The sequence below is a fragment of the Saccostrea cucullata genome, unplaced genomic scaffold (assembly GCF_032062105.1).
Source record: "Saccostrea cucullata isolate Sc308-1 unplaced genomic scaffold, CSIRO_AGI_Scuc_v1 ctg465, whole genome shotgun sequence".
Taxonomy (NCBI): domain Eukaryota; kingdom Metazoa; phylum Mollusca; class Bivalvia; order Ostreida; family Ostreidae; genus Saccostrea; species Saccostrea cuccullata.
In genome coordinates this window covers 33,533-45,619 of record NW_026921069.1, presented here as the reverse complement: position 1 = coordinate 45,619, position 12,087 = coordinate 33,533, and the positions used below count along the sequence as shown (strand labels likewise).

At 29.8% G+C, this 12,087-nt stretch overlaps 1 protein-coding gene across 1 annotated transcript in view; it reads left to right on the top strand.

Annotated features, from left to right (window-relative positions):
- Positions 1-934, top strand: part of LOC134259099 (low-density lipoprotein receptor-related protein 4-like) — a 32,050-nt gene extending 31,116 nt beyond the window's left edge. Inside the window, 1 exon segment of the mRNA XM_062741695.1 lies at positions 361-934. Coding sequence (XP_062597679.1) covers positions 361-514 — 154 coding nt within the window. The 3' untranslated portion in view covers positions 515-934.
- The last annotated feature ends 11,153 nt before the right edge of the window (positions 935-12,087 follow it).

Below are 12,087 nucleotides of genomic sequence, written 5' to 3'. Positions count from 1 at the left end.
TATTAATACATTGTGGACAGAATAATAGCATCAAGTAATAGCAATCAAATAAAAACAAGGTGATTTCAATATGTTCATGATACTCTGACGGTGACACAAAAAGGTACATGTACAGGTTCTTGAATATGCAGTTATACAAGAAAATTTCAAAAATATATAGCCACAATAAAAGAATTATACATTGAACAAAATTCAAATGCATGATGATTATGATCAAATTAAATAACTTAAGCGATATAAATAGAAGTTTTGCCAATACTTTTTTTTTTAACATATTTTTTACACTGGATACACAATACCTTTGTAATTAAACAAAATCAATCTACAATGATTATAATACTATTTTCCGGGTTTTGCTAGCTGGAGGACAGGAAGAATAAGACACGAGCGGCTGAGGGACACTTCTGATAATCAAGTGGACAATTTCTACAGAATCACCTTCCCCGACAAACAGCAAGAGTCCGTTAGTTTTGATTCAGGAATTGACCAGTATGATCAAGCACCAAGATCATGAGTGTTCATTATTTTTAATTGCCGTAGAAAATCCATAGACACGTCCTTCACTGACCAAATTCCCCCTAGGCAATACAGAGTGGATTATTATGTGAATATTGTGTCAAAGAATTCTGATGAAAGGAATATCCGATTAGGTGATTTGTAGCTTCACTGCATAGTTTTAGTACGATAACTGCTCATCTCTATCATAGAATCTAAAAAGAAATCCAAAAAAGAATGACAAGAATAACAAAATCCTAATAGTCCTTTTGGATAAAGTTCATCATAAAAACAATAATGTGATCATTAAGGCATTCCATGATATTCATTATTCAGTATGTTTGTAACCATTTATTTCCATTGAATTTCAAAGGCATGGGTATTGCTCATGTCATGTCATGTTCATGTAATGTTTCCAAAAAAAAAACACACCAAAAACTCTGTGATAAATAAGAGTTGTTTCTTAATTTTAAATGAAAAAAAATTGATTTGATCGAGGTATTTTTTGAAGAAAATTGACCATGTAGATTCAATTTTTCAACATTTTGGAAATTTGGCCCTACAAATTTCAATCGCGGGAATTTTTACGTTATTTTAGTATGCAAGGACTGTTCATTTTAGGTTTTAAATATTTCTAGAACAAACACCTATATCATACCTATATCATACTTTGCAAAAACCAACAGATATTTTGAAAGTTTAAAGTTTAAAAAAATTTTTTAGCCCGATTTGCATAATATGCAAAACGTGTAAGGTTTTAACCTTTGATTTTATTTGTTGAAATACTTCTTATGTTCAGTAAATCAATTTAACAAGATCCTTTTTATGAGAAAATATAAAATTAGCCAATTAGAGCTTTGAAACCCAAAATAATATATTTGTTTGATATTACTGCACAGAAATTACTTATACTTGTTCTTAGAATCATATATAAATATATGCATAAATATTAATCTCTCTCTCTCTTCTCCATTTCAATTCGTAAAGCGAAAAAAACCATATGTAATGTTTACAGTTTGCGGTAAATTGTAAATATTTGCGGATACATTTTTTTTATGTTCAGTAATTTCCGCTTTATGGCTTTTATATGTTCTTTTCAATTACATTTTCTGTAATTATAGAAATATGTATGACAAATAATTCTAGAAATAAATTTCAAAAGCATATGCTTGCACATTAATCATAGATAGATTTAGCGATATATTGTAATGTTAAGCTTAAAATTCAAACCAATGTTACGTACTTAAGTATTACTCCTTTAATTTATATCAAGATTTTTTGAAAATATTTTGGATGTTTAAAAACTCAAAATCTTTCTGTGCCAATTGTTTTAATTTTTTTGCACTTAAATTTCATCTCTTTGGTTAATTACTTTAACCCTTATTATATTTGATTATGTCATGGCAATAAATATAACCTTTTTTACGTAAAATAGTTGTAATAAATCATTAAACAAATAGCAAATTATATATATTTTTTGTGACCTTTTTGCACTAAAAAATAATTAACATATTTGGGGTATTAAAAAACTTAATAGGCAATAAAAAATTTTATATAAACTTTTTACGACTTGAGTGCTGATCAGTCACAAGTATCGAATAGTTTAAAATAATGAAAGAAAAAGGTGGGGTTTGTTAATTTTGAAATATTTGTCAAAATATGTTTTTCAAAAAAAATGGTGTAAATTTGACCTTGACTTCTTTAATATATTTTCATTTTTTGGAAAAGATTGTTGAGGGATGAAAACAGTTAAAAATATAAATTAAGACCTATATTAAATATTTTTAGCAATATCAAAACGGAAAATATTCTCCGAGTAGAAGTATGTGAGGCTAAATTTCCATTACATTAAATTTTATGAATGTGCAGATTTGCAGAATTTTCTGCTAAATATGGTTCCACCAAAAGAAATTTCATAAATCTTGCTTCTTTGTAGATTTTTGACATTTTTTCATTGAATGTTAAAAAATTTTTGTTGAATTTAAATATGTTATAAAAATTGAATTTTAATTATCTTTTGAAGTATGCATTTAAAGGATATGACTTATGTGCACTCATTCTTTTAATCGTGGGAATTTTTACGCTATTTTAGTATGCACGAACTGTTCATTATAGGTTTCAAATATTTCTAGAACAAACACCTATATCATACTTTGCAAAAACCAACAGATATTTTGAAAGTTTAAACTTAAAAAACTTTTTTAAAAAGTTTTAGCCCGATTTGCATAATATGCAAAACATGTAAGTTTTTTATCTTTGATTTTATTTGTTGAAATACATCTTATGTTCATTAAATCAATTTAACAAGATCCTTTTTATGAGAAAATAAAAAATTAGCCAATTAGAGCTTTGAAAACCAAAATAACATATTTGTTTGAAACCCGAAATTACTTATACTTGTTAGGGCAAAAAAGCACAGAATAATTAATGAGCTGTAATTTTCTTTCTCTCCTCCAAATTACTCCAATTACTTTATTTGAAGTATTTTACATGAAATAAAATTCGATTTGTTGTCATGATTAAACCTAATTAAATCTGAAAAAATATATAAATATATGAATAATATTAAATTGATTTATGTTAATATTACAGTTTGAGTGCAAATTGTAAATATGTCGAGTACATAATTTTATGTTCAGTTATATGCTTGTTTATCCATTTTTCTTTCCTATTTTGAGTTACACTGTATGGTATCTAAAATATACCTTGAGAAATAACCTTATTAAATTCAAACCAATGTCAGGTATTACTATCCTTTAAGTTAATAAAGATTAAAATGACTTGATGTTTAAAACTCAAATCTTTCTGTGCCAATTGTTGATTTTTACTTCATTTTGTTTTTACATTGTCATTCAATTTATTTCTTTGCCAATGTCTTGTAATAAACATAAGAAAATAGCATAGATGTATATATATTTTTTTACTTATTCTTTAATTCATTATAGATTACGTTACCTAGCAAGTGAAAGAGACGAATGTATATAATTTGCTTGCTCCCTTTGATAAGAGACAACAATTTGTTGCGAATTTAAAAACCTTTTAAACTAGTAAGATACTACTACATAATGTAGCAGCATGAAAACAGTTTTTTTTAAATTTCTTTATACTCCTGATTCGAGTGCAAGAAGTAAATAGTCAGTAAGTATATATCGATCCTTAGAGAATTATGAAAAATGGTTACGAACAAGACTTTCAATCTATGACATACAGGTAATAGTTTTTTTTACATATACATGAAAACTGCTTTTGATATCTTTTAAATGCATCTTAACGATATCAATATGTGCACTTTACTCAAGAAGAGAACTCATATATTAAAGAAGATAATCTGCTGAGTCAAGAAAAAAGCGACGTATGCAACTACATTGTATATATATGTACCAGAGCTACGAGTTCAAAATCTATAATAATAACTCTAAAAGTTACCCTAGGGTACATGCATGGCTTTTCTTTCTTTTTGTACAACCCTAACCCATGATCAATTTAACACTAGCTAGGCCTTTTGATATAATAAACAACTGCTTCTTCAATAAAGAATTATTAAATTGGAATCTTTATATTTTTGTGATCGATCATAAGTCATATTTTTGTTGATTATTACTCTGATTCGACAAACAAACACTCTATAGTCAAACTTGATGCTGGAGTTTCTCATCGTCAATATTGACAATATTTATTTAGTCAATTTAGGCCAGATCTTCCAACAAACTGTTGAAATTCCAATAGTGGTTTGCAATTATTCTCCTTTATTAGCTTTTTTATATTCACATAAAAGAAAATATCTATTTAAAAACACTATACATAAGATCAGATGCCTGCTGTAACCTTCAACTCGATTTCAATGACGTTACAGATATTATAGAATATAGTTAAGGTCTTCCATTTCCAACGGAAGACCTTCTACTGATTCTGAAGATTAAGATTATTCTTATTATTCTTTTTTTTTTCCTTTTCCTAGACGCCAACTTTGAGGCCTCATATATATTTCTCAATGGATTTTGCTCAAATTTTCAGAGTTGATAGACGTTACAAACTTTATCAGAATGTTATCTAACATTTCAAAAAGTCACTTCCGGTTTTGAGTTATTTCCCTTTAAACGAAAATTTATAGGCTTTTGTTTCCAGACAAAGGCTCAGAGACGGCTAAAGCTGGAGCAAAAATTCTACTGATTTTAGATAATAGAAGGATTGAAGTTGTGCATAAATTTTTGTTTTTCGATTTCTCTATTCAAGATGGTGCTATATAGGGGTCAAAAATTAGAACGCCTAAAAGAGCGAAAATTTACACATATTTTGCTTTTTATCTTCTAAGCTAAAAATATTTTGTTAAAACATATAGAACAAAATTTGTGCAGAATTACAAGATCTTTTGAATGATATCTCAAAAAAGGGCTGACCCCTAAATTAAGGGATCTAGAGGGGCCAAAAAATTTTTCAAGATATCTCAAAAAGTATTGAGAATTTGTTATACATCCAAGAAGCAATGTTGTTCAAAATGTCAAGCTTAATCTAATGAAGTCAAAATGCTTCCGGCGACGTCACTTCCGGTCAAACCGGAAGTAGTCAGAAAATGCATATTTTTGCTGTTTTTGACAAGTTTTTGGGTAACATATATCACAAGAAGCACAAAACTAAATTTTCTGTCGTTTGATATCACTTCCGGTTTGATCAAACCGGAAGTAGCCAAAATTAGCTTATTATGTAAGGTTTTGATGCAAAATTGAAATTATTAAGTGACTGGAGACGACTAAGCTCATTGCTTTCTTTTTGCTGACGTCACCTCCGGTCAAAACAGGACGGAAGACCTTCTCGTTGCTTTGCAACGAGCTTTGCTCTAGTTACTTCAATTTTTATTTTAAACTATATATCCCAGTGAACTCTAACATAAATACAGCCACATCTGTCTCATTGACTTTAGACGAAAACGGCAAGCAGTCAACTAATCTGTATGATATACGAGATGACTTCAGCCTTATTACAGTCATCTCTCTTGATCTTTGTGTATTAATTCTCGCCTATCACCTACATATTACCAACACAAAGGGCTTTCGGTGGTTGTAAACCGGTCTACATAGGATAGCAACTTTTCCTAGGGGTATTGTTTCTAAATCAATTCTTTGATTCTTTGCACGGATCACATTTTGCATCTGATCCCACCTCTGATGTTTTGAAGGTCTGTGTTTGCTCTGTTCCTATTTTGTATTGTTTAATGGACTTTTTGAGCTTGAATATGTTCGTTATCTCCTTATGTTTCATCATCACAAAAGTTTAGCGATTTTCTTTATTTGCAGTCTTTGTTTTTACTCTTTTTGAAGAAGAATATGCTTAAGTTCTTCGCCATAACAAATAAGGAAGCAGAGTTGCATGTAATCGATTGTAGACACTTAAGAGATTCAAAGAAGATCTTGACTGCATACTTACTTTTCAATAGAAGTTTTACACTTTTTTTATAGTTATATAAAATATGCTTGAATTAGTTGCTTCAAAAATCTTGTAGCTGTGCACAAATAGAATATTAGACTACTGAGTAGTAAATAAAAATATTATCAATGCATTCGATGCTTTAATGCAGATTTTGCAAAATATATTAAATGAAATCTACCAACTAAAAAGCTTTTAAGGGCGCGACTCATAATAAGTACATAATAGCGATAATATCTTACGGTTTGATCGTCTTAGGGTGAAAAAAATAATGTGATTCAAGCACATTATATACATGTAATTTCTAACTTCCGATTAAGGTAAGTATCTGAATGTTTTATGAATCGGTTTTTTAATCATATAGAGACGTCACCATGTTTATCCAGAAGGCTTCAAAAGACCTTTACTCGGCACTCATCACCATTATGAGCTAGTGCTTTTTATCGTTTTAACGCCTGTCGTGGCTCGGGATCCCAATTTTAAAAATCTCATTCAAAAGACCAGTACCTTTCACCTCAAAGTGGCAAGCGCTTGGCGAAGGAACAGTATCCAACTATAGCAAACCAAAACAAACGTAATTGCACCCTGAATTTATCGGGTTGACTTATTTCAGAGAAATTGTATACTGCAATAAATTTTGATATATTAAGCAGTCTTAAGTTAAACATACTATAACTATTTTCTTAAAGCATATTGTCAAACATTGCAAGAAAGTTAAGAAATGGAACGTATACTCTACCGAAGATTTTGAGTTATGCAATATAATTTGTATAAAGTGCGGTTAAAATGATCTCAGACGAACTGGCACAAGGTTTAAGGATAAAAAATCTCTTTCCCCACAGGATATTAACTACAACTGTTATTTCAGATTTGATTCATTAATATGTACTTCTCAATCCTGCTGAATAAGACGATGTACCAGCACTATTCAATATCTATAAGCAAGTCTTTTCTGTTGAAAAAGAAATATGACATTGTCGCATTTCTACATGTACAGATGAGTTATTTTAGTAATGATTGATTACACATCCATTGCAAAATTTTTTAACTTATGCAAGTAAGTTAATTAATATCATTGAAAGGAATAAATTTAATAAATAATGGTCAATAATAAGTATGAAAAATTTCAGTCAGCATTTGTCTCAGTGATAAATTGTACGACGTATTTTCTGACGAAGCCATTGTATCGACCAGAGAAGTGATGACTTTAAACGAGAATACTGTTATTCTTTTTAATCAACTTGTTTGTGAATAACATACCTCGTTTTAGAAATTGTACATAACAAGCTCTTCGAATCAACTGAGAGATATAAGCCCTGTATGCAGGTGATGAAGGTATATTGCTGCATAAGTGAAAGTTAAAGTCATCATGTTTATCATAAAGTTAGATCACCATTAAGCTCACCGGGATATATATCGTATCGATATAAAAATGGAAATAACCATTGTTAATACGTCGTCGATATATTTAAATGTCGAGTTGAAGGCCAAAACAAGTGTTTTCATCTTTTTTTAATTGGATTTTGGACACATTCTGCTATGTATGATTACAACAATAGGTCTACTAATAGCGGGGTGCAATTGGTATCCATAGGAATTCCAATAGACTGTTGAAAGACCTGGTTTCCAAAACCACATGGATATTGTCAATCAAAAATTCAAGCATCTTTTTAATGTCAACTTCAGAATTTAAATAATGCTTATAAAATCTCAATTTAAGTCGCCCGCACAGTGCAGAGGCTAGAGTGTCTCCTCGAGTTGCAGAGTAAGGAATCGGTTTTTACGTCGTGGGATCGAATCCTACTGCAGAGCGTAGAGACCAGTCCTTCCGACGACACCTTGTAGACAGAGGTAGCGAGTCAAAGTAGGTGTTGACACGAAAAAGTACCCTCACTGATTAAAGTCCGAGTACAGGTCGAAATGTACAGGCATTGATCGACAAGATGTGTCGTCTCAATATGAGTAAAATATTCCGAAACAGAACAGTAGACAAATATTTCCATGCTTAATACAATTTGCATTTTTGAGAGAAATGTGTTTATTTGTTTTATTTCAAAATAAGTCAGATATGTATTCTGTACTGCAACATCAAGGTAAATCTAAAGCAATGTTTTTTTAGTATGCAATATACAAGTACGTCGGATTTATAGTTTCCTTTTGAAAATAAAATATTTCTCTGGAAATAAGATTCAAATGTTGAATATAATACGTCGAACCAATTTTCAAAATAGAGCTTAAAAAGAAAAAAATGTTAAAATGTATTTTTTTTTTTTTTTTTAAAATTTTAAACCCCTTACATCCTTTTGGCATAATAAAACTTGATAAACAAGGACATGTGAAGTTTTTATTCTATTCAGCATAGGCCTTGACCCAACAACACTTCTTTTGTTTGAGTTTCCAAATTACTCTTTATTCAGCAAATGAGTGGGTGTTTCCAGGCGTGGAGAGTTTATTTGTCATAAGGATAATGTAGTGAACAATAACAATGAAAGATTATATCCTATTTTAGGAGAGACAACTAATTAGTACACATCTTGGTTGATATTTCATCACCTATTCTTCCATTGTTAGTTTTAATACAAGGGTGTCAGTAGGATCAATAGGTTTCAGTCGAAGAATACCTTACTACAAGGTATGGTATTGATAGAAGGTAATCATCTTATAGATATCTTTAGTATTCCAAGTAATTTAATCACGAGGTTATTGACCCCAGTAGCTGTACAGAGTTCGCTATTTCTTCTTTTCACCTAAAAATTGAGAAAGATTCAACATATCCTTTTTATATCTTTGTAAGAAATATATACATGTAATACTTTTCAGTTATGTCAGGAACATGTCTTTGTCATTACCTTTTTACCTGCTTGGTCTAATCACACCAACACGTTTCCTTCCATAATTTCTGCAAATTCATTCCTCTGTTTCCTCCTCCTGTTACTAAATTGCAATAATTCAAGGGTGTTTTTTTGAGAAACTTGAAAAAATTCTTATGTCTGATTAAGAATCAAATCTTTTTGGGTGAAGATATCGGGCAGTGATTGATACATTTCAAAAAAATCTGCAAACAAAGCTGTGAAGAGGGTATAAGCATGATCTGTGGAAATTTCAGAGGTTGGATCATAATTGCAGTGAAACCCATATATTTATAAGGTAAACGAAACGTTCCGAAGTCATACTCAGTATAAAACCAAGGTCTTACAACTGAGAATGAAATAAGGTAGCCGAATACAACCAATGGTTTCATTTGCTAAGGAAAAATTTTACGAAACCATGACTTTAAATAAAAGAGGTTGTTGAAATCTTTGTAACATCCACTTATTTGTGAGGAGCCAGTGAAGGAATTAAAATTTATTTAATAACAACACGTTCTTCAGTAACGAAAAGGTTTAGAGTTAATGAAATGCTGACTTAATCGAAATTTTTGAAATTCCTTTTCTTATTTTTAAAAAAACTAAATTCTTGAGACATATGTTTTTATTAAATTGTTCATAGCAGAAAAAATCTATTTTCCAATGTCGTAGGACATCTTTAAATGAATTCATAATGAGTTTATCCAATTTCATTCACCCGAAAAAATGTGTAAGAGTCTTTATCATACCTATTAAATCTTTACATGACATCGTAAACGTTTTCTTTATGCTTTTGTTTATCTTTGATACCTGTCCCTTTTATAAAAACCATAACTAAAAGCATCAATGTCTTCTTAAAATGGTTCATATAATCAGAACAAGGTTTGGAAAATCAATAAAACTTTATTTACTTCTGTGTAAAATTTGAAAAAAAGTGAGTTACATTAAAAACATTTCCTTGCAATCACTCAAATGCTCAAGAATTTTCGGTCTTTCGTGTATATTTTTATGTTTTATAATTTTCGAACTTCCTTCAATTTAGCTTTTCGTGCAGACATCATATTGTTCTATGCCAAAAACATGAAGAAAAAAAATAATAATTACGTTGTATTGGAACATCATTGTCATTTTTAACACCATGTCTTTAGCATGCAATATATTTTTGAATAATTTACCGATCTTCTTCCAAAAAAAAAACACTATCTCTATTGAAAGAGTGATAAACTGTTGCATGATATCACTCCAGGTCCTTAAAATGGTGTTTATAAATATTCTGATAAAGTTCAATTACCATTACTGCTCTGATTTCCCGATATACTCAAAATTTCTGGAATCTAGAAAATCAGAACTATCCATTCTTATTTAAGACATGGCAAAACAGATCCTGACTCAGCAATTCTATGTTAAAAACAATAGGTCTTTTCACAAAATACGTGCTTAATTTCCCCCATTTTTTAACACTGTTTTAAAAATAAATGATTATAAAAGATGTAGATAGTTCTTTTTACCTAACATGCCATCAAGATTATACATTAAGTACATGTAAAATCAATGAAATAAAATCTGCTTTATCTGGGGAGACACCTACATGTAATGAAGGAAGACTTGATTTCATTTCATATATATTTTTTTATATAAATTCTTTTATTTTTCTTGCATACATGTAGGTGTTATTAGAATGGTAAAAAGTTTCAGTTAAAGAACGATTCAGTACAATGAAATTTTTTAAGGGGAAATGCATGTTTAAACATTCAAAAAACCTGATGTGAATTTAATAAATATATTTTTTTTCAATAAAATTGGAACTCGTCAATTTGCTTACCTTGTTACATGTAATATCTTGTACTATCATTTGCACAATTATTTTTTTTTAAGCATTCTGATCGTACAAACAAGTAATCTGAAATTGATAATTAACAAGATGCTTGAGTTTCTGATAGACAATATATACGTGTTTTTAAGACCAGGTCTTCCTACAATCTATTGGAATTCCCATGTGTACCAATGGCACCAAGTTATAAGCAGACCTATTTTTCTATCCACGTAAGGTAAAATTTATCCAAAATTTTAAAGATACTCATACTGATATTTAGGTAAAGGAATGTTTTTTCAAGAAAAACAAACAAGCATAAAAAAGAAATTTTATCTGGTTCATGACCAGTTTATTTTGATAAAGCTTTTTAATAAGATTACTTATTACTTGACACTTTTTAAAGAACATTTTGTCTGTTTCATTTGCTGTTAGCAAACACAATAGAATATGAATTAAATGTATTAAAACCCATAATAAAAAAATTGAAACAGAAAGAAAACTGGAAAAAATTTAATGAAATATAAAATTACTTGCAATTTGGCTCTCATCTGACGTTTTTTTTTAAATTAATCCATTCATTTCTTGGTTAAAATCCGTATAATAAAATATTCACTTTTATCATTCAAGACACTAACAATTACTTGTAATAATTACGGTCCCAAATTGCAGGCATGTAGATATAAATGACAAAATTGATTGATAGCCAAGAAAAGTAAGAGCAAATTTCAAGATTGTTAATATCAACCATAAGCAGTTTGACAGTAAAATAGTAAGAATTAGATAAGTTCATATTCCTTTCATGTAGAATTACCGTCAGACTAGGAGTAGAATAATTGTCAGATTGAGGAAATCTTTAACTGCAATGGTCTTGTCCTTTACAAAAATTTGAATTTTTCAATTAAAATTTGTATATGACAATTAATTGTCATATACAAATTTTAATTAAAAATTCAAATTTTTGTAATACCCAGAGAGAGAGAGAGAGAGAGAGAGAGAGAGAGAGAGAGAGAGCTTTCTAAATTTTTTTTCCATGCAATGCAATGAAAAAAACATTTTGTAAAAACGCTTTATTGTTTTTCGGCTGAGCATTAGACAATGATATCCATTTGTTCCAATACATTACATCTGTATACTAGACACAACTCTCTATTCATGTTTTCTTCTGTACACTGTAGACACAACTCGCTATTCATCGTTGTGAATTAAACGTTTGCCTTCTCAGTAGCAATATATATCCAATAAAGATAAACCATTTGTTCCTTATATTGAGCTTGGCAAATGTCTTATAGCCATATAACAACCCTTGAATAACCATCTTTTCTGAAAACCACTGTTCTGACATGCACTAGTCACTGTTTGCCCATATATAAAGTTGAAGATTATCTTTGGTGATCCACGAGGTTATAAGAGAAACAGTCTCCGAGATAAAATCAAAGAATTTAAAGCGATGACTCTTATATCGTACAGTGTTCATCCATCGTCTTGGGGTCCATACCCGTCTAACAAACATCC